This window comes from Falco cherrug, chromosome 4 (genome assembly GCF_023634085.1).
Source record: "Falco cherrug isolate bFalChe1 chromosome 4, bFalChe1.pri, whole genome shotgun sequence".
Classification (NCBI taxonomy): Eukaryota; Metazoa; Chordata; class Aves; order Falconiformes; family Falconidae; genus Falco; species Falco cherrug.
The window spans coordinates 69,699,449-69,725,824 of record NC_073700.1 but is presented as its reverse complement, the minus strand read 5'-3'; the positions used below and the strand labels follow the sequence as shown (position 1 = coordinate 69,725,824).

General features: G+C 37.9%; 1 protein-coding gene across 6 annotated transcripts in view; it reads right to left on the bottom strand.

Moving 5' to 3' along the window:
• Window positions 1-685: 685 nt before the first annotated feature.
• Window positions 686-26,376, bottom strand: part of ARHGAP21 (Rho GTPase activating protein 21) — a 119,000-nt gene continuing 93,309 nt past the window's right edge. For all 6 annotated transcript variants that reach the window (XM_055708360.1, XM_055708359.1, XM_055708361.1 and 3 more), the window contains 17 exons: window positions 16,463-16,621; window positions 16,200-16,302; window positions 16,074-16,110; window positions 15,470-15,595; window positions 14,383-14,667; window positions 13,239-13,303; window positions 13,008-13,156; window positions 11,333-11,475; window positions 11,082-11,237; window positions 10,896-10,974; window positions 10,333-10,406; window positions 10,157-10,246; window positions 8,065-8,190; window positions 7,824-7,865; window positions 7,384-7,489; window positions 5,580-5,611; window positions 686-3,248 (listed from right to left, as the gene is read on the bottom strand). In XM_055708360.1, coding sequence (XP_055564335.1) covers window positions 1,515-3,248; window positions 5,580-5,611; window positions 7,384-7,489; window positions 7,824-7,865; window positions 8,065-8,190; window positions 10,157-10,246; window positions 10,333-10,406; window positions 10,896-10,974; window positions 11,082-11,237; window positions 11,333-11,475; window positions 13,008-13,156; window positions 13,239-13,303; window positions 14,383-14,667; window positions 15,470-15,595; window positions 16,074-16,110; window positions 16,200-16,302; window positions 16,463-16,621 — 3,506 coding nt within the window. In that variant the 3' untranslated portion in view covers window positions 686-1,514. The remainder of the gene's footprint in view (window positions 3,249-5,579; window positions 5,612-7,383; window positions 7,490-7,823; window positions 7,866-8,064; window positions 8,191-10,156; window positions 10,247-10,332; window positions 10,407-10,895; window positions 10,975-11,081; window positions 11,238-11,332; window positions 11,476-13,007; window positions 13,157-13,238; window positions 13,304-14,382; window positions 14,668-15,469; window positions 15,596-16,073; window positions 16,111-16,199; window positions 16,303-16,462; window positions 16,622-26,376) is intronic.

Genomic DNA, 26,376 nt, shown 5'->3' with positions numbered 1-26,376 from the left:
AGCATGGGACTATTACAGTCACTTTGGAAAGAAATGCAGTCTGCTTAACAACACGTCAGCCTACACATCCTACTCACTATAATTCCTTCTCTTCACAGTAACAGGACACGCGTAAATTTTTGTGTGCTCATGATGTTCATTGCTCATTTATCACCGATACAGGTATAATGCTCTGCCAAGCAAATGACAGTGTAAAACATGGGAATTCCCAAAGTCATGAAAAGCTACTTTGTTGTCAAGTAACAAGAAAACAGAAGAACCGGTAGAGAGTTCACACACAGAAGGGTTTTTAGGGTAGAAGCTCACGTAAATAGTTAAACCTATAAAACGTCCAAGACTGCATAATACTGGCAGATACTGGTGTTCACTCTTTATGACTTGGGGGTGATCATGGACATGTTTTTTTCAGTGCTATGAAACCAGCATATTAAACAAACTAACTTGCTACCTACATTAGAAATCAGGTTATATAGATTATACATCAAGATGCAAACACTTAACCAACTGAATCTCTCTCACACGCTAACCTCCACAGTGGTGCCCCACAAACAAAAGACTTTAAAGAGAAGTGCCCTTCATCCAGGAGCAACTGCAGGTTCTGTGATCCCGAGAGCAGTCGCTGATTGCAACTTGTAAACCCAACGTTTCAAAACCGTTCAGGAGAATGAGTTCGCACCACACAGAGTCACGAAAACAATTTTATTTCCAGTGTTTAAGTGGGTGTGCACACAGGTATAATACAGGTTTGGATTCGTTGGGTCATCATGCAGAATTATATTCTCGATAAAAGAAACCAGTTCCATCCAGTATTCACTATCTACACGCCTATGTTACAACATTTATATCAAATCTGGTATCTGAAGAAAAGATACACATGTAGTATGTACATTTAAGTTACTTATTTTACAGAAAGATTAAAAATTCAAGTCACATAAAACTCAAAATCTGTATTAAAATTGGAAATATAAAACTCCAATATTTACTGGAATGCCTAAGGAATGGAAGCTCTGTAGCCACCTGCGTTAACATTTGTAAAATGTAATGAAACTCGTTAACAGTAAAATGCATTCATTTGTTTGTAATAAGTTTCTCTAATTTAACAATATGGCACCCTAACAAACCAAATGAATTTATGATGAGGCACTTGTTAGTGACTAAACCAAAAGAACAGTTTTTCTGCATACTAATGCCAGGCCAACTCCCAGTCAGAAAACCATGTATGCACTACACAGCATGTTGCATCAGATGCTTTGTTCAACATTTGTATGCAGCCATCAAATATACTTTTTCTTAAAATATATATATATATATACTTTAACTTTAGTGTTCTTCTGGCTGTGGTAATGCACTGTGAAGACGTTCCACAGAGCATATTGATGAAACCAGCCCAAACGAAGGCTGCGTAACAACAACAGTACAGGAAAAAAAAATATATATGTACACACACACACAAGAGTTACTGGGAAGTGTAACAGTAAGTTAATGAATTGCTGTAGTGGACATATCTCCCCATTTCAAAGATACTGGTAGAATCGAGATCTAACCACCTGGGTCCCAGACAGTTTATGAGGATGGGCATCAACTGCTGGGCTAAAGTTGTTTTTGTTCATATTCTGATAATTTTCACCATTTACCTGGTCTGGTGGCTGAAATGGTCCCGAAGGTGGTGTTCTGTTAATTAAAGTCAAGCTGCTGGAAGAACTGCCTTCATCTGCTTGCATCTCTGCAGACAAAGGCAGATCTACCTTTGATACATCTGCTATGCTAGTGTTCTCAAGTCTGGGCTTTCCAGTTTCACCCGTATTAAGGTCAGTTGTGCTAGTGCGTAAACGTTCCCGTGCAAGCCAGTCTGAGATCGAGAGGTCCTGCGCTGGACATTTTGGCTTCAACCGATTCACAGCTGAAAGCTCAGATTCTCTCTCTCTACTTTGACTTGGCTCTTGAGCCTTCCAAGCATTCAGGACACTTATTTCAGCAAAATCCCTCTGTCCTCCAAGCGTATGCCTTCGCCTGATATTTTTTCTCTTTGCTGTCTCTGCAGAGTTCGCTTTCTGATTCCCAACTCCAAACATGTCATCTGCAGATGATTTGAGTCGCAGCTTTAACCTATCTGTAATTTTAAGCCTCCAGGTAGGTTCTTGCTTGTCAGCCTCACTTTTGGCCGATGTGGCTAAACTGCTTGTCGATCTTCCTTTTTTCATTATGTCAAACATTTTGGTCACAGTAGGTAAGTCCTTCTCACTCTTTGCATCTCCTGAACCCTCACTGTCCGTTTTGTGCCGTGCAGACTTTCTCCTAGACAGTGTATCACATTCAATAAGTTTGTGTGAGCTGAAAAGTCTGCGAGACTCTAACTTTGGTGTTGAACTTCCCTCAGTACAACTTACTTCGCTTTCTTCAGAGTTCCTCCGACTGGTCTTTACCACTTCTGAAACCTTCCCCTTGGACAGCCTTTCAGCAGCAGCACTTGTGGCAAAGACAGGGAAGTCGCTCTCGCTGTCTGTCTCCATAGGACGCCCTTCGCTGATCAATTCGCTTCTTTCATCATCAGCATCTTCTCCCTTGCTTTCTGTCACCGACTGCACCTCAGGGCTCAGCATACTGGCATCTAAACCAGTCAGATATATAGTAGATGAAGTAGTTGAATAATCTGAGGTGATGGAACTGACATCAGCTGCCAAAAACTCATTGTGTTTAATTTCAGGGCTGGCTACTTTTTTGCATGAGTGTCTGTGCTGGGAAGCCTGGGAGGAAGTGCTTAGCATAGTGCTGGAGTCAGACACTGCCTCCTCAACCTGGGAAGAGGACTGTGAAACAGGCATTTTTGGGTTATTCTTCTGCATGGCTTGCAGACAGCTGAGATTTGGTGATTTTGTACATTTTTCATGGTAAGGCAATGAAGGTTCCTCTGACAGGATACTTTCCTTCTTTAATGACTTCTTTTCATCCTTTATAACACTCCCATCTTTTTTACTGCTGTTCTCTTTTTCCTTCAAGACAAACATCCTCTGTTTTCTCCCTATGTCTCTCTCTCTTTCATATTCCCCTTTAGCCATGTCCTCTTTTGTTGTGTCACCACGAGATTGCTCTGCAAGCTCCTTCTTGAAAAACACATTATCCAACTCATCCTCTGAGCTGCTTGGTTGTGGTTTCTCTTTTGTCTTTTTCCGCTTGCGACTAGCTGCTGCAAAAATGGAGGACACAAGCAGTTCCTTGCTATACTGATCCTTTCCAGAACCCCAAGAACCCTGTTAAAAAAAGGAAAAGGGAGAGGAAGCATGATTAGAAATCACAAGGAGACATTCATTAGCCTGAGTTTTTAAAAACACATCCTGAGCTTCACAGCAGAAAGTCTGTCTTTATTCAGGAAAATATTTCCATGCTCTTTCTGTAGTCTGTGACATTGCCCAAGAAGTCGGTTTTCAATTCCACTTTTTATCTGAATCCCTTCAACTTAACAAAGACTAGTTTGTATATACAGCTATTTAGTCTTTGATTGACTAATAAAGCAGGCTCCAGTACAGCAAGACAACCTTTTCAAGACTGGTTTGCAACTGAAACTGCTTCCCAGAAAAGTCCCAAAAGTGTGGTTTCAATCCCTCCTTTCAAGGTCTTACCTACGTGAAAAGAATAATTTCTCAAACTACTTTTCAGTCGATTTTTCATCTTTCAGGCTCAGTTTTTAAATTGCATCAAGTCATCACTACAAAGTAAGTTTCTTCCTGATTTTTGAGGAATCTACCTTTCCAATTGCACGGAAGCAATAAAGGGAAAAGCCCAATTATTTAATTTTATAAAATTAATTAAAACCTATTTTCACTACACTGACAACACTACCACCTGGCCGCTTCAAAGCTATGTACCTTTCCTACTTACCGCCCCACTGCTGCCTTTAAAACAAGTGGGAAGTTCACTGCTGACCGGTGTGTTGCACAGTGCAGACATTTGAGAAAAGAATACAGCAATGGCATCTCCCGGAAAGGGCAGCTGCTCATATCGGAGGCCTTTAACATAGTGGGACTGATATTTGACATCTGCCTACGGCTCAACAAGAGCAGCACAGGTGTCAGCTACGTGGGCTTAAGCCTATGTTCAGGTATCTAGCCCTCTCTCTGACCTGGCGGAAGGAAGACTCAGACCAGCTGCCACGAGCTATGCTCCAAAAAAGTCTTCTAAAGCCAAATTACTTGTTACTGTGCAGCACCGCAGAGAAAGATAGGAGAAGGGGGGGAAGAGCCATCCTCTCGTTAACCATTTTGCCAATAAATCTGGGACATCATTACTGAAAGAATCATCTAGTTCAGAAAGCCAGTTAAGAGAGTAAGCTTAAAGACAAATGGGAAAGCCAATGCGCACTAGTCATCATCTAACCACTCAGCTGTTGTCCAACAAGGTACTTCTCTGCTCCGCAAGCGCAGCATCACAGCTCCCACGTGACAGTGAACTATCGCAGGATGCCTACTATTGCAGCATAAATGCCCTGGCCATACAAGGCAAAGCACTGAAAAGACACAGTGCATTTAATATTTTTGCTCAAACAACTTTTTTCTTGGCACAAATTTCATTCCTATTCACCATCTCCTCAGAAATGAAACAAGTGCTGGCAACAGTGAAAATTTGCCACTATATGACTTCGCAAGCCAAGGTCAAACAGCCATACAATAATAGAGTGGCTGCACTGACCATGACAGCCTCAGCACTGGTGCACTGATTTGTTTACGTGAACACGGACAGGGAAGAGTTGGGAGAAACGTCTACTCAACCAACAGTAACAAAAATATTCATGGTTATCCAGAATGTCGGGCCACGACAAAAAATATCCCACACTCTCGGTGCAGAGATCAGGACAGGGTGGGCAGAAGACACACACTAAGTCTTGCTGAGAGCCTCCAGGGAAACAAGCACCTGAGAAGCCTGCAGCGTGACTGCCCAGCCTCCTGCACAAGGGCTGCCTACAGGCAGCACAAAGAACCTTCTGGACGACAGGTGACACCTCTGAATGCTGTGCCAGCAGGTTAGTGCTAGTCCAAAACCGACTGGCCATGGACCACTGGGTGTCGGGGCCTACCAAGTGACCACAACAATTCTTCTCTCTGTTCGGATGGCACTTCCTATGGCAGCACCTCTGGCCTACTGTAAGAGGAGCAACTATTGCCTTCTGCGGAAGAAAAGGCTGAATTCTACACACACTTTTCTCAGTGAAATAGGGGAAACAGGGAAACACAAATACTGTCTGGGAGTAAGCAGTATGCCCACAATGACAGGGAACATACTATATACATTTACCTCGACTAAACGAGATGCAAAAAGGAGGTAAGCGCTCACAATTGCAAGAGCTTGGAACAAAGCTGTTTATGTCTGCAGCTGACTGCTTTAGCAGATGCAACTAACCACAAACAAGTGATACTTTTCCAATGTAACACTTTAAAACGATCTGATGAGAAAACAGTATTACCACTTATTGAAAAGATTCTACATAAGCTCTACAGTACATCTGCATATAAGTGATTTAATAAAGCAAGCAAATATCCAACATATTTCAGAAGCTTATAACTACATCATTGCACAAAAGGATTTACCTTAGATTTTGCTGAGTCACTAGTAGCGGAATCTGTGGAAAAATTAAAAAAAAACACAAACAATTCTGCTCAGTTCTGTGCAATTTTTTTGCTGTTGCTACAGACAATGCTGGACTTATGGAAAAAGACAAGCACAGAACAAAATGTGAAGCAAATAAAAACCAGAACAGAGTGAATAGTCAGAGCTCACAAAGATGCAAGCTGCACCACAGAAAGCCACCGCCATGAAAGGATGCTGTGAATTGTAGGCAGAACCAGCTCAATGATAGGAATGGCAAAGGAGCCCTGTTCTTCTAAATAAAAAACAGAAATACTAATGTTTATTCGATGTTTTAAGTATACAGCCCCTGCAAAACCGCAGCTGAAAGACCATTTCAGGATTGTACTGTGTACTCTCCTGAGATTCAGGATATGCAAAGCAAAATTGAATGTCTTAGTACTGTTGGCTGCCCTAGGTACAAATTATGGTTCATGTAGTCATATTATTTTTGTGAGTTTTTAAAGAAATTAAGTCGTACTTTGTGTGTAAAACCCCAATTATACATCTCCCTCCACCTCTGACTACGTATAGGTAAAATTTTCTTTTTAAATTGGCTAGATTTCAGCAGCTACCAGTTTTGTACTTTTCTATAACAAGCGCTATTATGAAATGAAAAATGGACACCATAGTTTTACTGTCTTGCAAAACCCAAGATTATACAATTATAAAGGGGGTAGGAAGGGGCTAGCACAATGACTAAAAATATGAACTTGGATGTGTTCCAGCTAGGAAGAAAGAGCTGAGCCCCCTGCCACACCCCTTTTTGACACATGGCTAATGCTTTATGACTAGAAAGACTGGTAGACCATACCATGCTATTTCTCCTCAGGGTCTGCTTCAGAGATAACAAGAAACAGCAGAAAAACTTTTAAAAAGTAGCATTGATCTGTTTAAAATACTCTTAAAAGAAAATTTACAGCACAGATCAACTTTTTTTTTTTCCATTTACAAGAAACGGGGGTTTCTGCAGACAAGGCAGCTACAGTGTGGGCAACAGTCCTCCTTCTTCCTACAGTTCCAGCTGTCCATCAGTGACATCACAGAATCCACTAATGACATCACCGTGTGATAGACTCCTCCCACTTCGCCTGTTGCAACATCAGGACAAAGTGACTGTTTCAGTAAGTGCTGAACAACCCTTTGAAAACTGAAACAAAAGCTAAAGACGAAGGGGTAACATTTGTGGGATACAACATGCTGGGTTAGTGCAATACTATAGTGAAGGGAGGGGGGGAAAAAGTCACCAAAAAAGAGCCTGCAATGCTTGTCCTTAGCCACAAAAGAGGATGGCATTTATAAACAGAAGGAAATCAGCTTTAGTATAGACATACTGCAACATACTTTAATATTAAAGTGTCCACCACTTGACAAGAAAACAAAACTCAATTTTTTGCATTCCTAACGTTTGGAAGGAGCAATATTAGACCACCACTGAAGATCAGTCTTTCTGCCTTCACAACAAACCACTTTACAGCAGCATATCTGCTTCACCTCACGATGATGATTGCATGGGTTACTGTGAATAAATAAAATAGTATGTGCAAGCCTCATCTTTTAATGATTATATTCCTGTTAGACAACAAAGTCTTCCAAATTATATCATGCATGATTATCAACAATTCAAGTCTTTAAGAAGTGTTAATGATCTTTTGGAAAAGAGAAAAATAGTTTATTAGTAAAAGAAAATAGGAAGAGAGAGTTACAGTGAGTTAACAGAGTAGGTTATTCTAGCCTACGGACTAACACTGTCCGGGCAAGAGTTACCTGATACGTCTCCAGGAGATACTCCCGTTCTTCCAATGTTGGTGAGTAAATGATCTATGTTTGGCACTGGCTGAGATTCTACAGTGTTTTCCTCCTGAACTGTTGTCTATAGTTAATAAACAAAGATCTCTTCATCATCGTTTCACAAATAGTTCATTATGATTCAATAGCATTTAGAAAACTGCATTATTCACCTGAGGACACGCCTTCCTCACGTATTCTTATTTTCCCATTTTGCTTTATGCTTTTAAAACAAATGCATGGCTTTTTTTTTTAAAAAAAATCATTACTGCAAGGACTGGAGAGCTAAAAAGGTGCTTCTGAAGAGCAAACCATACAGTGATGCAGTTAAGAAATACACAGACATTCTATAGGCAGCAGAAGCGGATTCTAAACTAAGTCTTATTAATTAATACAAATATTTATGACACAATACTTACAAGAGGTTCTTCAGCATCGTCTTCTGTGAAAAACCAGTCATGCTACAATTTAAAATAAAAAAGGTGAAAACCCCACAGGAAACACAAAACCCAAATGTGGAACAATCAAACATGAACATTATTAAAAATGATATCCTGAAGTTCGACGGATAAACATCAGACGCAACCTGGCCCAATGAAAGAAAAGCTGATCGATCTGTGTACAATCTTATTTTTTGAATAATGAAATGCATCCACTTACTTTTTGGATGAGTGTTTCTACAATTTTATATTGGTCTGGCATGTGCGTAACCATGTGTGTCATGTTATCATCAGATGTCCTCACAAGTGTCGGACCAAATACTATTGCCAGGTTTCTTGGTTCCATCTAAGAAATGAAATATTTCCATATCATACATTTATAATGAGAAAATACAGTAATATGGGCTAAGTACATTTATGTAACTCCATTAGTATGTCTGAGAGCCATTTTAAATAAGGACAAAAGGTTTTTAAAAACATTACTGACTCAGGCAGGATGTTACACTACACTAAAACTCTCCTATATGCAGCTACAATAAATGCATCCAACATTTCTGCAATTCAGAGTTCAATCTTGTTTAACCCACTGCAATTAAACAGATCCACAAGCATAGAAAACTCAAGAATTCAGATATATTGTTTAAACTTTCAGGGGGATTTTTTTTTCTTCCTATAAAAACTACTTATTTTGTTTAGAAACACTGATGTTTTAAGCATTTTTTTATATAATTTTTTTCAATAAAAAGTCATTGCTAGTTCCCTGGTTTTTTTTTTTCCTGAAAATGTTTACATGACACGCACACAAAAATTAAGCTGGTAATCAAATACCGGATTATGTCTACTGAAAAAGAGCTCATTCAATTTGCACCTACTTGGGAGGAAGTGGCAGCAACCAACATCATAGATCCAACACATCTATTAATGACAGACTCAGAGACGTATGATCATGTCACAATACTAATCATCCACTTAATTTACTTTTAATGTTACATCTCTTGACAAATAATGCCAAGAAAGCAGCAGCAGAACACTTACCTTCTATTTTTGCTCACTTCTCTGACTTATAGTTTACTGTTGTGAAATAGAATAGACCAATATGTAGAAGGCAAGGTCCTTGTGCATGCCAGAAGGAAGTTGCAAAGATGACACAAGCCCTTAATGCTCACTTCGACTTGAATTGTGGCCTTTGACAAGTCATACAATTATAATATCACCTCACTCATCTAGCCTTATATATCCTATATGAACATTATTTAAACATTTATACAGCACACCAAAGCTATAAAATTGTAAATAAAGTTTAGCTTTAGGCATTGCACTTAAAAATGACATTTACTATCATTTCCTTTTAATGTCAGCTTTAATTCCACTATAAGTTATAATTTGTTACGTGTTTTTTTTCATGTACACACATATTTTTCTTTCATATTTAACTAGAAGGTATTACTTGCCAAGCTGATGTTGGAACCTACCATATTAATTTGAACCGAGATATTTTCCGATCTTTTGAATTATTTAAGATTGGCCACAGGTTCATTTATATAGCATCAATCATATAAATTTTATTGCTGGACCCTGCGTATTGGTAGCCAAGTAACAAGCCACCACATTACCCGCCCTGAGTGAAGCATCCAGAAACACATGCATACTGTGCACAGCTTTGCATTCAGCTACCCCTCCCTGAGATCTAAAAAAGGGGGATGCTATTATTTGCATTTACTGTAGGATTACAGCATGCATAGAAGCACCTAATGTTAACTCTTCCTCACCCCATGGAAATGACAAAAAGCTATTCTTAGAGGTGGACAAAGACCCTGTAGTAGTGAACTACCACCCTCTACATGATGAATTTTCTTTCTTCAAAACCAGCCAAAACAGCATCTACAGGGTCATGAAACATTCAAATAATTGCAGCAAGTCCTGGTCTTAAAAATTACACAAGCGTCCAGGAAGCCAGACTTCACACAAAGATGGCACGACAGGTTCACTCAGGTCATAGACATTCACCTGAGCCCTGTCCCGGCACACTCTTGTTGGTGTCTAGATGGGATTGTATATATAGACTTCTGATCAATTTAGGATGTAGGCAGTTATTCCCACACGAATTAATACCAGTTTGAATAAATTTTATTCACACTAAGTAGGTGCATATTTTGCAGGAATCCTTAGCCTAATCCAAAAATCTTCTCAATGTAGCAAAAGTCTTAATTTTCTCTACAATAAATTATCACTTTAACAGAAATAATCCTGCAGAGAAACTGTACTTAATGAAAGCAACAAACCAAAATACATTATACTTTTGTTTCTGATACCTTGTTCTTTTCTGAGTTCTCCGCTACTGTCTTCAGGTGTGCAGAAAGAAACTTGAGAGTCTCATAATGATGTTCAGGTAAATCATGAATCTGAAACAAACAATCACTATTTCAGAACATTAAACATTTAATGCTAATTTTGTAGTGCACCTACAACACACCTGATTTCAGCTTACCAGTCTCTTCAGCGTTTTCAGACGCTCAACAGGATCTTCTTTTCTATTGGCATCTATAAAATCTGCATATTTGTCTGTTAAAAAAAGTAACTTTTAGTTTAGTAAATTTTTTTTAAAAAATATGTGTGTGCATGTGTGTGTATACACACCCACACCCAGACCCACCCCTCTGAGAACACAGGTAACACTACATATATATATATACACACACACACGTGTATGAATGACCTCTGGAAGTCACAAATTAGCCCATTATATTGTATATAATATAGATGGCAGTGGGGAAAAACAACAACAGCTTTCACAGAATATTTCAACAGTAAAATTGCAAATCTAACAGTTTTTTTGCAAATTCATAATCCCTTCAACATCAGAGAAATTTATTTACAGCTCTCATTCTTAATCTCTACAATCACCATGACTCCCTGCTCTTTAATAAGGAAAGAGGGCATTTATTAGAGTTGGGATGATTCCACTGGATTTTCTCACAAATCATCTGAAAGTTGCAAGACAACTCTTTAAGAGTAATTCCTAAAGACAAAATCATAATGTAAACAACTTACCATTGGTAAAAAGGGGTTCTGGGAGCTTTCTGAAGAAGGATTTCAGCAAACTGCTTATCACATTCAAGTCTCGCCATTTCTACACATTCAGAAGAAAAGGACAGACACGCTTTATATTTCTATAATCACAACACAACCACAAGTTTTTGGAAGTCCAACCTGAAGATAGTGTGATCAAAGACTTACATCATCATGAACATCAATGTCAGTCATTCCTTTGTTGAGCTCTTCTTGCATACTTGAGATGGCAGCATTATTTCCAGGAACTCTGTAAATACCTGTGTACTCAAGACCTCTTTCTTCAACCAGTTTGCAGCATATATCAACAATCAATGGAATATACTGAAGAAAAAAGAAAAGTTATATGTAAACTTTAAAGTAATTAATACAAAAAGTATTTTAAAATCACAATGGAAAGAAAAATTGTCCTTCCATACTTTGTTGGTATGAGCTGGGGGGCAGTCATCTAGTCTAACACCAAATGTTCCTACAGCAGATGGCTTCTTTTCAAATGTCTTCCTCATAATGCTTGGAATGCCTTTTCTCCATGTTCCCTTGTCTTTTGGTGGGCTTGTCTCATCTTTTTGTTGTTAGTATAATGCAAGCAAGGAAATAAGAACAAAAATAAGAACATTTAAATCACAAAACCTACTGTGAATACAGGTAACAGATTTGCAAAGATCAAGTGACACCTGCTGCATTTTTACTTCTTTCACTGGCCAAGCTTCCTGCAACAACTCACTGAACATCAGTCTGTCTTAAACATACCTTCTTTTACTCTTCTGTGATTCAAAAGATACACTTGAACATACTCACACCCAGATTTGGAAAATGAAGTAACCGGTTGGTACTGTGGAATTTCATCATTCTAAGACTGAAGGTACGTGAATTACATTTTTAAAAATTAAGTCTACATTTAGTAGAGCAAGATTAAGTGGCTACTGAATCACAATGCCATACAAAATACCTATGAAACTATACATCCATGCTCACACTTGTGCAGACCTACTCACTCTTTCAAAAGTTACCAGATTTTAGTCACTCCCAAATAACTCCAAACAGGACTCCAACACTAAGAAGTATTACCTATCCAAAAATCAGATTAAAAATTCAGTTGCTCTGTTTACCTCTCCTATAAATTCACATAGCAAATTACAATTCCCATTTATCCTGTACAGCAAGTAGCCTAATATACAATAGTACTTCCTTCTTCAAGTATTTCTGGAAATACTCTTTCAGCAGATTTGACATTTACTTAATATCTGCAATTTAGTTACGTAATCTGTAGCACAGCAGGGGCAAAGGGATGTTTGCTGGTAACATATTCACTCACAGCTTAAATTCAAGACTACATTGTTCAGAAGTGGTTGATCAAAAGTGATTGCTCAGCCAGTTTCTTGAATTTGTATCCAACATCCTTACAAGAACAGTCTGATCAGAAATACCATACATTTACACAGTCTTTGGGGAGGGGAGACCAAAAAAACCCCAAACCACAACAATATGGCTTGTAACATTATTTGATAGAGTTCAGTTACCCATTTAAGTTTGTGGTGCCAGCTCATTGGACTTTTTAAAAAATTCAACAGGCATTAATTTTGTTCTGGAAAAAATAGTAATAGTTTCACTCCTGTATTTTACTGTTTTATCCTGTGCTCTTCAGTGGAACACTCTGGTGTCTTAACAGCGTATTTAAAATATTAACTTATCCTGTCGCTTTCAAGTCAGCTGGAGGCAAAAATATGAATTACGCACTAAATTTTAATTTCCAAAGCTTGGCAAAAATTGGTCACAGTAAGTGTAACACCTGGATTTTACTACTGTTAACACTACACGAAGCTGTAGGAAGTAAAAACCCTCAAAACCCCCTTGAGAGGGGACTGGAATAAACAGCTTCAGGGACCTGAGATCACCTGAAATATATCTAACATAACATCCAAATGAAGTAGTTACAAGAAATCAGTCATTATAGCTGCAGCTTGAAAAAACTACAGCTGATTAATACTTGGTTTGCATCTGTATATTCATGAGTTTGAAAAATCTGGGAAAGGCACCTCAATGGCCTCACGCTGGGGCTTTAAGGAACTAAAAAAATACACAAAACATACAGACCTTTACTGAGAAGCTTCCTTTCAGACTCATCCTTAGGAGAATGTGGACTCTGGGTCCTCTGCTCTGCTTTAGTTCCAAGCAGAGTCTGTCTGATACTTAGACTCTGGCGAGGTGTTTTGGGAGATGGCTCAGTTTTGCTGCTTGAAGAACTGAAACAATATATATTACCTCAGTAAAAAGAAGCTACATAAGAATTCTAAAAAAACTAGTGGCAGCATATAATTCACGTACCTCATCATTGTACTGTATTCTTTAATCCTTCGACTAATTAGATCTCTGCTTGTGACACCAGTATCCTATAAAATGAATTGAGATCTACTTTACAATCTTGTAAAATACACCAATTTTTCTTTTTTTCAGAATACGATTACCTCTTCCTGTCAACAGACCGCATATGAAAAATTAACACGCCAGTAATTAAAAACCTGTAAATCTAACAGGCAGTCCTTCAGACCAATAATGACAGAATATCTAAAAAAACATGAGGAAAACTAAAGTGAGTAATTACAAATTATATGCTGCTATTCAGACTTTTTTCCAAAGCAATACAATCTGATTAAATCCTGTTAAATTGAAAGTAATTTTAAATAGAAAACATGCAAGTCAACACACCTTACTATTCTGAAAAATCCAGTCCTCTGTGCACACACTACTTCTGTAACTAATTGCTACCACACATACAGCTGAAACAGCCATGAATTCAAATGTGCTGTTATCCATCTGTCTAATAATGCTTATTAATCCATTTTCCTTTGGATACTTATTTCAAATCTGAGCAGGTGCGCATGCTCACAGACATGAAAATACTCCTCAGTTGTTCATCATTGCCATGAAAACACACTGAGGACAATTATTGGGACAGATATTTATGTTACGTACAATAGTGTATGTTTGCCTTTTGTAATTAGCATTAACATTTATACTTAGGAACATCAATATTTAATCAGAGAAATAAGTCAACTTTCAAAGTTTCACTTTTACACCGAGAAACTCATCCCACTATACCACTGCACACACCACTCTGCAATCCAAGTCTGAAGAAAACCCACACTAATCCTGCAATTATCTTTTTAAAAAGATTAGAAATTTTTGACAAATCAGTTTTATATGAAGTATATGTTTAGTCAATTCAGCAACAACATTAATTCATTTATTTCCAAAGTATGTTCTCTGATTATGAGTACATCAGGCTTTTTTAAACTCTGTTTACTCAGTTACCTTGACTTTTACCTCATTTTCTTGTATGTTCCTGTACACATTTCGGTCTACTGTTTAATTGCACATGATTTCTTTTGTTGAAGTATTAATTGCAAGAAAATACAATCAATTTAGAAGACAAGAACTATGGCTTCTGCATTATGTATTACACAATTACCTCATCATTTAAGTTGCTGTTGTCTTGTATTGCTTTAATCCATGCTAACATATTATCTCTGTCCTCAGCTTGAAACAGATACTCGCAGTCTGACGTGGTGAGTCTAAATACGTTTTTCCTCTTCGTTTCACAGTATGAGATGTCTATCAAACAAGCATTGATGCTTATAGGTTGTTCTTCTTCAGACAGGGTCACTTGTTCCTTTTTATCCTTGTACAAATAAAGTGAATGACCTCGAAGAACAACATATAACTGCTTCCACGGTCGAATGCTCCCACCAACTCGCTGAAAAACATCAACCAATATGCTAATTTGCTTATTTTTTACAAAGAATGTTTCTGGATTATAAAAACTGCCTCCAGAACTTTTAAAAAGACTAACCACCTACCTACTTCTACCATTCTTAAGAACAGCCTGTGGAAAGACTACACACAAGTGGGATTCACTAACTGCTCTCCATCAGAGGAATGAATCGCTCAGTCGCCTGCCCTACCTGATCACCCATCAAGTGTGTGTTCATGTATGACAGTTGCAAGAAACAGAATGTAACTAGAATTTACGGGAGGCGTTACTACAAAAGCAGTAAAAAATATGTGGCAGACTCTCGCCCATGCTTTTAAAACTTAATTCAAGTCAGACTTGCATTTACACACCACTGCAATTCCAGACTCGAAATTGTCCTTAAGTGTTAGTCTACACTTGCGTATAGGATTAATTTGAACTCAACTCTATGTCGTTCACAAAAATTACCGCTTTTTTTCATTATTAGCAAAGAGGAAAAAAAGACCACAAACTATCATTATCAAGGGACTGATTCTTACTACTTGGTCATTGGGAATTAGTTTACTTCACAGATACTTCAAAATGTAAAATTAGGACAGTTCAGAAAGCAGTCTGTAAAAGCAGCTGAGGAATTCACTAAAATAATGTTCTAACAGGTCTAAAATTTTTTCAAGTTTTATTGATGCTCAAATCCAAAAAAAAAAATAATTAAAAAAGCAATACAGGGAGACTTCAGGTTTCTTATCTTAGTTTTTCACCAGCTTAATATCAGTGCTAGGTTAAAAAAGCTAAACATGACAGGTACCTTTCCTTTGTCTGTAACAAGCTGACGAAAATGGAGCCATCCTTCCTTAGAGGCATCACCAAAGACCTCTGAAGAAGAATCTTTCCGGGAACCAGAGTCTTCTGAAGATTTCTGGCTATCTGGGACCTAAAGAAAATATCACAGAAAGATGATCACAGTTTACTTCTAAACACATTTCTCTACAATCCCTCCATTCAAGATGTTTCTCACTTCAAAAACTCCCCTAGAAATATCATCCTGGGAAAATATAATTTCTAAAGTTTCCATACAACAATAGTGACCTTACACATCCCAAGAATACTCTGAGAAACTGCAGGAGTCTTAGACTCTCATTAGTAAGTTTTTACATAAGCACGCCATGGATATGCTTTGTTTACAGAGGCTGAGGAAAATGGCAATCAAGGACCATGTGGTGAGCCTAGGAAGGAAAGAGACCATGTTTACTTATGTGATGCATACAGCATGAACAATTTGATGAGCAATTCCAATAAACTTCATGTCCATGTTTAACACATCACTTTGTATAATGGAGTTGTGTAATACATACAGCTTGTCACAACAGTATATGTAATTCTTTGGAGTTGTTATAAACGCATTTACCTACCTTAATCCCCTTCAAACTAGACACATGCTTAATGGATCTGTTGGGAGAAAAACGAAAGGTTAAAATGAGCTTTTATACACTTTAAAAACCAGATCTCCAAATTAACTGATATTTTCATGAACTCACGATTTTCCCTCTTCTCTGTAGTCATCCAGTCCTTCATCATATGACTTTGATCTCTCAGTTTTTGCAGCAGGCTGGCTATCCAGGACACTAGGCCGGATGGATTCTACAAACAAATAGAAATTTTTTAGCATGTAGGAACCTGTATTACATTTTTACTATTTTTTTTTTCAAGCAATAGAGAGTTTATAATTTTCACCCCTGTTCTTCAGAGTGTAAAAGGACAAAGGTGCATAAAAAAATCAAAAAATGAAATCAACACTCACCATGATCATGTGAAAGCTGTCGCCGAATTAGAGGGACTGGAGATGTGGGACTGGAAGGAACAGTTGTTACAGCTGGTGCTTGAGAAGCAGATGCAGAAATAACAGCAGAAGCAGGAATGTGTGCAATATCATGGTCAATACTAGGACTAGTCGGTTCATCTACAAAGGTAATATGCCATATATTAATATATTAAATGTCTTAATCAAATGCTTAAACTAAATAGCTGTCTGAAATCATTATTGGGATATCTTAAACATGAAGTTTTTCAAACAAACATAAGGGTTCAATTCACTCACAATGTCAAATGAATTTTGATATTTATTTTTTTTTTAAGAAGCCTGCTTCATTTCATAGGGATGTTAATTGTACATTAGAGATAAGGGCAAAGAACATCATAGCTGATTATAGATTTTACTGTAAGTGAATGAACCAGCAATTATTTGCTAAACTCTTGCAACACTGTTTTCAAGTAGACTATTTTTGTTTACGTTCATAAGTGAAAACACACTTGCTACATCAGTAAGCATAAACTCAAGACAGATAACTACAATTTCATACTGGGCACACTACCGAGAACCATTTGGTTTAAACAAGTGTTCAAAATAATAAAGTCAAGTTACAAGCAAACAAAAAAGCATTTTAAATAGATACCCAGCATCCAAAGAATCCCCCCATCCTCCATACATTCAGATAAAGAAGTATTAATATTTTTAAAAGATGGCACTACTACATACCAATTAGTTCTTCCACTAATTGTTCATACAAGCGATTGCATGCCATACATGCCCAGCACCTCACAGTCTCAATAGCCACAAGGGTCATCATGAAAGATTCCAAAAAGCTTTAAGTATTTCTAGTATTTAACACGTTTCTTACAAGATGGAAGAAGCAGCAAGATGCATTTTCAGTCATTCTGAGAAGAGATGTAACATCTTCTAGAACACATTACTAGTACTAGAAAAATAATTCTACTTCATGTTCCACTAGAAGAGGGGATGGGGGGGAATCAAGTCACGAGCAGGGACTGAACTGTACTGCCATAACGAATATGAATGTATTCTAGGTGCTAAGAATTGTAATATGCAGAGCTACTGAAAAGCCTATTGAAATCAGTGAACACTCACAGACAGAGGTTTATTCTTTGCTTTGTGTGAACACAACTGCATGTGCTGCATTGTGTTTTTCCAACAGTCACTAACAGTTCTGTTAAGGCAGCGCTTGTACCGTCCAAATTTGGCAATGTAAATTTAAAACAAGGTAATAAACAATTAAAAGTAAGGTAAAAAACCAGGAAGGTTTAGCAATTACAGCCCTCTCAATTGTCTGGAGTAGAAAAATATAATTTTTCAAGTTTTATGTTAGAAAAGCATACCCCCAACAAACCAGCTGCAACCTAGAAACATTATTGAGGAGGGAAAGCAAAAGAATTCACAGTAAACTTGTGATATAACAATTCAAAAATGTCTAAGTTTTACTTGTATCCACTGTGATAAATTAGAAGGATTTACAGACCTCTTCTATACATCAACTAGGGGATAGGAAGAACCTCAGTTACACTTTCATTTCTAAACTACAACAAGCTCGCTGTCCTATTGCATTTTTTCATTCACTCAGCTGCCCTGCAGCAAACCCTGAGAGAAGCACACTAATGTTGACTAAGAAATATAACCACTTGATGTATAAAAATATAGTTTAGATGAATCAGAGATCTATCCAGGTGGGAGCAAGCTTTGGAAGGTCCCCTAGACCAGCCTCCTTCTTGAAGCAGGGTTAGCACCGATTTCTGACCACACTGCTCAGGGCTTTTGTCCAACAAGTGCTGAACACAGCGGGGGGCATGATCTCTTCCCTCTGTATCCTGGCTGTGCTCTTATTGATGCAAACCTGGATGGTGCTAACGTCTTCACCACCATCAGGGTGCCGGTACCACTGCAGGAGGTTAGCCTATTCCAGGAGCAGGACTTCGCATTTATCCTTGAACTTCAAGAGGTTCCTATCAGACGATCCCTCTAGGCTAAGTCCTTCTGAATACGTCTTCACATGTATTGACTACACTCCCTAATTTAGTGTTCTCTGCAAACTTGATGAGCATATTCCGTCTCCTCTCTAGGTCACCAATAAAGATATTAAACAAGATGGACCCTGAAGAATGCCACTTATAACCAGCCTCGAGGCAGAATATGAACCCTTAGCCACTACCCTTTATACATGATGATCCAGTTTTCCTGTGTACCCAGCAGTACACCCATCGAGACCATGGCATAAGGATGGTCTCACAGAAAAGGTCAAAAACCTTGCTAAAGTCAAGGCTGGTGTCTTTCTCATGTTATCCTCTCATTCACAGACCTAATCATCTCATTATAAAAGGCAATCACATTGGTCAAGCACTATTTACCCTTGATAAATCCACACTAGCTACTCCCAATCACCTTCTCCTTCATGTGCCCAAAAATGTTCCAAGAGGACCAACTCCATGATTTTCCTAAGGATCAAGATAAAGCCAATTGACTGCCTTCCCTGAATTGTTCTTCTCACCCTTTTTCAAGACAGGTGCATAATTTGCTTTTTTCCAGTTAATGGGAACCTGCCCCATCCTCATGATCCTTCAGAGATGACAGACAGTATCTCTGCAATGACATCAGCCAACTCCCTCAACACCTTCAGATGCATTTCATTGGGTCAGATGGACATGTATGGGGTTGAGCTGTACTGGAGCCGTCTTAAGAGTTCACTGGTTTTGGTTTGGTGGGTTTTTTTGGTTAAGGAAATTGTTTAGTTAGAATCGTAACATATAAACATGGGAAGCAAATTCACAGAATAACTTTATTCCAGGGAGGCTTACCATCAGGGATGCTTGGGGTATCATTAATAGAGAAAGGTGATTTCTCCCACCAACCCCTGGGGATTCAGACTGCTGAATCTTTCTTCACTGGCAATAGAAAGTGACCAGAAAAAATAAGCTTCCCAAGGCTAAAGTCATCTTTCATATTTATTCACCTTTGGACATGGCAGTCTTGCAAGCAGTATCTCAACACCTCAAAAGACTGTAAGAAGGAATTTAATTATTTAGTAAGTGTATTGCACACCACATTACCACTTAAAACACTAATCAGGTGTTTCAATTTAAACAGACCATGTGAATATGTGGCTACAAACTTTAATTCAGCAAGTATGCATTTTATCAGAGACTATTATTTAAGATTCAGATCATAGAAATGTAATGGCTGTGCAGTAACACACACTTAAAAAAAGAGCTTTAAATTACTTTTCATGGGAATAATGAAAGACAGCATGCATACACAAAAAAACCCACCAATAAAAATCACTCAACATACAATTTCTCAAACTACATACACTGAAGAGGGTAACTGTACTTTAATGTTAATTACTGGCTTTCTGAAAGCCATACCCAATTCTTGGATTAGGTAAGTGTTTAAAGATGCCCCTGTACTACTTGGTGCAATTTTGGTTACTCATAGACCTTGTGAAATTGTAACAGTGCTCTTTGTAAAATATGCAGCCTTCTACAGAAGGCTACATGGCAGTAACTCATACTACTTTCTGTCTCGAAAGCAAAGTGCTAAGAGTCATTAAAAACATTATCTTCATTCCACTGAGGCACAGGTGTGAAGGTTTCTATGTACCGAGGTGGCATCTACCTGACAGCCATTACAGTATTTTAACCACTGCATCTCTGTTACTTTAATAATCCTCTTAAACAACAGGTTATGGCTTTTGGAGTGTAATTTAAGAATTAATCTTACATGGCAAATTCATCTGCTTATGGCAGAAAAGGTGGCACAAAACTACCAAGCACTTATTAGAAGAATAACAAAACGTATTTTCTTTACTGACAGACAGACGGGACATGCCAGAGACAGGAACAGACCCTGCAGCAAGACTGGATTTAGAGGCACTCCCTTATATCCAGCCCAGTGTCAACAACCCTTCTGCATGCTACATCCTTGGCCTGTCCAAGCACTCCATAGTACACAATGCCATGACAGGCTCTGCAACATCACAACGCACAACACTACCTTGCTCAAAAGTATTCTTCTTAAAATACAGTACATGAAAGCTCTAAAATCTTGTCCTACATCTAACAGCTCCTCTGTGCCTCTCTGTTTAGGTTTGCTGCAGCTTGCTATAGGCAGCATTTCCCTTAGGGTGCAGCCACATGGACTGGCTCTCCCTTCCTTCATCTCAGTGGTGGCAGGACACGAGGGGCCAGGCAAAGGCTGCAGAGGCACAGGCACAAGCGGAGCAAGGGAGAGCAGAGCAGGGCAACACAGGACCCAAGGAAAGAGGCACTGGTGAGAGGAAGGAAGGAGGAAAGCAGAGAGGGCAGCAGGATACCCAAGGCAGGAAAAGAATCTTCACCCACACAGAGGTAAGAAGTTAAAAGGTCTATCTCAACGGCTCCTCAATGCCAAGAAACCTCAAAAGAAGCTGAATTTAAGGTAAACACAGACATACTAATACAGACTATTTTTCTTAAAAACCAAAATAAATGTCAAATAAAAAGACCATATATACCATTTCACCTGTGTAGTGAAAAGGTCATAAATAACCAATAAAACAAGTGAATTGTTCAATCAAAAATAAACTATATGGAACTAACCCTGCTATCACACAAGACAGCACAAAGGACTAATAAATACCCCACAGCTGTGACTTTCTTTTTGTTACACATCTTTAAGTACAAACTGCTGCATCACATATTTCAACCTGCAAGGGTAAAAGCTCCAATAATTAAGGACTTCCAAGCCTAAACCACACGGTTTGGAAAGAAGATAACACTACTGCCTGGATTCACCATGAGGCACTACCTCATTTTTCAGAAAAGTACCTTTAAATATATTTTTTCTCTTTGTTAGTTTGTAAGTACTTCCAGCACTGACAGCACTGGTTGTCTTTACAAAGAACTTCTTCATACATCTACTCTACGTAATTATCCTCATGTGGCCAAAAGAGTATAATGGAAACACGTCTGCATGCTGAGCACATTCATTTCTGTAAGCCACAGAAACACAGCACTGGAACAAGCCTCCTGAATCATTCAATCCAGTCCTCTGCTAATGTGCTCATATAAATAGTATGTTTATTATACTGACCGAGTTTCACACAAACAGAAAAGGCCTTACCAAGGTTATTCATGTGAGACTATTCTAAAAACCTTATCTATGACAGTCTGTTGCTTATTTCAGTGCTAAACAAATTTATATCTTTCCATACTAAGTAATAGAAAGCAATTCTAAAGGTTTCTGTTCATAGTAATACCCCACCACATAAAAAAGTACAATTCTCAATATACTTTTTCTGGCCAAGAACCCTGATAGCATTCCTTTATTACCTGTAATTATTACTTTACATTATAATGACATAAGGATGATTCACACTTTGAAAATATTAACCATTACCAAACAAATCTGATGCCTCTACTCAATTAAAACTCTTCTAGATGTTGTGAGCTACTGACTTCAAATTTTAAGTTTTAATTAAAAAAAGGATTTTTTGAGTTACAGAAGCATTTAAACAGTATTTAAAACACTAATCTGTAATTCTGTGTTTTGGCTGCTCTACTTCAGACTACCACGATGATTTAAAAAATTGTTCTTTGGATAAGAAACATTGAAATTTTCAGCCTGGAGCAACAGTGACTTGGCAGGCCACACAGTAAAACCCTGAAAAAAACCCAGAAGACTGATACTTATCTTAGAAACACTGATGACATGTTAAAAGCTGTGCCAATGCTATTGCTGAAATAATGGAGGCAATAGTCCCTCAAAAATGAACATCTGTCAGCTCTAATTTCTACTGCAGTTAGATTTTTATTTTCATAGTTTGGAACGGCTAGGCAATGACTTGTAAAAAAAAATCACAATGGCTGAGTATTTTCATATTCTTGACTACTAACAGTTTTTGCTAAATCTAAGGTTTCCTTAAAAAATGTCGTATCAACCATCTGTATTCAGCCACCATTTGCCCTTAAGGTGTCCACCCATTCTGGGCTGATAAGCCACGATCTCCCCTGCTGAAATTTGAAGTTTTGAATTTGTTTCTGCCTGATGCTTATCTCTTACCACAAGGAGAAAACAGAATGATGGGTATAATCTTTCAATTATTTCTTCACTGCATATGAGAATATTTCTGGTTGTTTCCCTAACCTTTCCCTATTCCTACCATCCTAACCCTTTTCACAGTGTGTTGTGCAAGCATATCAATTTATTTTCTAGTTTCAAGAATATAACTGCATTCAGTATGTGTATGTCCACATTAATGTCTCCTGTACCAGAGTCTAAGCAGCCTACAGTGAGAAGCCTAAAGATGTAAGGGAAGGAGAGGAAAGGTATGGCATCTACTTCACTGAAAAAAGGTACACACCGATAAGATAAACCTCTACTTCCAGCATCAGAAGAATGTCATCACTTGTACAATAAAGATGTCTGAAAAGTTTTAACTACTGCTGAGTGTATTAGAATGTTTCACCTCCTAATTCCTTAGTTAATTAAAAAAATAAAGTGTTTGCTAACAACAAAAAAAAGAATTAAAAAGATGGTTGAACAGAATTCATATGAAGCCAGCTAAATTTATCCTATCTGTTAATCAATGAGTACCCCAATAATTTTACTATGACAGAAGTTTGTAAAAAAAAAAAAAAAAAAAAAAAAAAAACCAACCAAAAAACTAGAACATAAAGAGTAATCTTTATTACTATGAGTAACATAGTTTTGAAAACTATGAGGATCGGCTCTTACAGCCAGGTGAAAAGCAGTCTGTCTGATTACGAGCACAGCAATGACCATGGTTGGTTTGCCTCTAGTAAGGGTAGAAGCAATAGAGAGATAAAACCATCAGTGGCGTGGAAAGGGGGAATAATCAAGATTAGCAGTCTGCTTGTCACTCTTACCACATTTATATCAGAAATTCAGTCAGTAGGAGACAGGTTTTAAAAAAGCCACACACACAAAAAGGGAGTAAATACCATGTAGTTACAGCTGTGAAACTCCTGGCAACCCTTCAATTAAATCAATACAGGCTATTAGATAACAAAATTGTATTACAGTACAGAAGACAATGTAGAAATTTATGGAGCACTTAAAATCACATTTGGCTCGGTGCTACTGTAAACTGTAAAGGGTAGGAGAATAGAAAGTACCAACATTAAATATCACATATTCTTGTCCTGTTCTTATACCTTTCCTTATGTATCAGTTTCAGCCAGAGAGAGGACACTCACCTAATTTTTACAACACTTTGGTGTTATCAAAGTCTGGTCAAATATTTTTATCTGGCTAATTTTCTCTCATTTATTCACAAATTAATAGTGGAATGAACTGACCTAAATTTTTTCTAGGGTAAGGATGTACTAGATAGATATTTTAAAAAATGGGATCACACCTCTGAGGAAAAGTCTTCATATTTATCTGATGCTAATTCATGCCTAAAAGAAAAGCTTGTAGTAGGATGACCATAAATTTGTTTGATTTGCAAAAAAAGTTTAGCCTAAATAAACATCATCATCTTCAAGTCTAAGTATTTTAAAATATATCCATTTAAAATTAATTTTCATGTCATAACCCACTGTGAAGTTGGAAATAGCATTCACCCAGTAGTAATGGCCGAAGCACTATATCAAAACAGTTTCTGCATTTCACTCATATGGGTAATTCATTCAACTCAATTACCCTTTTTTTTTAATTGTTTTTGACTCTACAATAAATGGTGTAAGAAAGAAAAAAATAGTTTCAAGATAGCTGCCAATCTCTGACATGCATACTAGACACCTGTGTCTAAGAAATCTATTAGAAGAACTATAATCTGAACTCACCTTTACTTCACAGTTAAAAAATGTTAAGTAGCATTCTAATTTCCATCCCAGTGCAGGTTAACACATCCAAAATTACCCAGTACATCAGAAATTTATCATTTGCCCTTCTCTAAACAGAGAAATAGTGTACAGATTACAAATCTGAAAAAACATGCATTAAACACCACAGTTGCTAATACCATCATAGAGATAATGGCACATCTACTAGTCTAGAGAAGAGGTGAGACCATTCCTGGGTAAAAAGAGTAACCTTTCATTAGACTAACTAGTACAGTTTGAAACAGTAGAGAGCAATTCAAGAACTAAGCCCTTCTTTGGACCTGAAACAGAAACAGCAGCTTTACAAGCTAACCACAATACCCTGCATTTAGTAGCTCAAGTACTGAATGCTGCAGCAGCAAGGTACATTTTTCTGTAAAACTGGCAGCTTCCTCATTCCCCCAAGAATATCTGCTTACCTGAAGAAGAGCCTGAGCACTACTATCTTGCCTCACTTTTTCAAATAAATCAATTTCTCCTATAAAAGATACTACATTTACGTACTAGGTTTGCTCTCAACAGATCTCTCATTTATATTAGCAAATGCAAACCAAATTTTCATCTCCCTGCTTCAGAACAGCCTTTTGTGAAAGTACTACTGGTAAAATGCAGTTCTTCAGCAACCCACCATAACCCCTGCAAGAATGCCATGAACAAGCCTGCCATAAACCTTGCCATAAACAAGCTCCATGGCAGCTCTGCTTGGATTTGTGTTTGGGGTGCAGGGCTCCATGCTACTTACAGAGCTAAAATCATCCTGATTATGTACATTCTCAGGAGCAGGTTAGTCACAAAATACTGCTGCAGAAGCCAACTGTTCCTGGCTTAATTTCTACTGAAATACGGTCTGGCCGTTATCTACTACTTTTAATGAGTATAAAGTGGTAACAAAAATAAACACACCATGAAGTATTTAAAATGGCAATAATATGTAACCTTGGAAGATATTTCTTCCCCTCAAATTTATTTTTTACACTACTCCAAAGCTCTACTGCACAAATAACTTCAGTAAGTGCATTTATGAACTGAACCACATCTAATAAAACCCAATACTGAAACGATTATGTTGATGTAAACATAAAGGAAGCAGTGAGGTTGCCAACACCAAGGTATGTCTTTAAATAAAGTAACGTCCTCTCAGTCATGGGGGGGTAGTGGTGGTGGTGGTGGGAACAGATATGGGGATGGGGCATGGATGGACATTCAAACCCAAACACAAAACAGAAAAATCCAAGCCCTTTTCCTTCAGAAGAGTTCAACAGCCTAAAACTCAGTTTCAAAGTAGACCTAGGGTTTTACTGAAAAGCCTTTAAGTAAGGCTTTTAACAAGTGAAGCTGTAATTAAGACATGATAGAGGAACGAGCAAAGTTAGAATCGTGCATATTAATTCTAATTTCAGGAGATGCCCACTTTTAATGACATTTGATGCTTTTCCTATTCAGAGAGGGTTATTCCATCTTCAAGGTGCTGAGATGGTAGTGGAAATTTTCCACAGCACCTGTACCAGCACAAGAATTTTTTGCTAACAACTCGCCACAAGTACTGGGCAGCACACGCACTAGCAGCCCCACTTTTTAATATTTCTGGAGTATTCAAGAGAATTCAGTCCAAGAGGCTAAGGAGCTCGTAAGAATTCACACAATCCCATGTGGTGTTATGCCCAGAAGCTGCAATGGAGAGTTACAACTTGTTTTGTCTTAACTGCTCAGCTGCTACCAGAACGTAGCACAATTGCCATGTTTAAAGGCTTTTTTGAACTTTAATCAAAACATTTCCCTAAAACCTGGAAGCAAGGCACATCAGTAAGAGCTCATGGCAAATCTTTGTCAAAATCAAGATATAGAAGACGCTGGGCTTGACGTTGACAATCTTGATCTGACTTTTACACGACACTTAAATTATACAGGATTAGTAAACTCCCAGCAAGCACTCCCAAGTGAGTACAAATACCACACATAAATCAAGTGCCCAACATTGATTTTAAGCGTAGTATTAAAAACACATGCACAAGGACCGGTTGCATGCCTCAGAAACTTGTACTA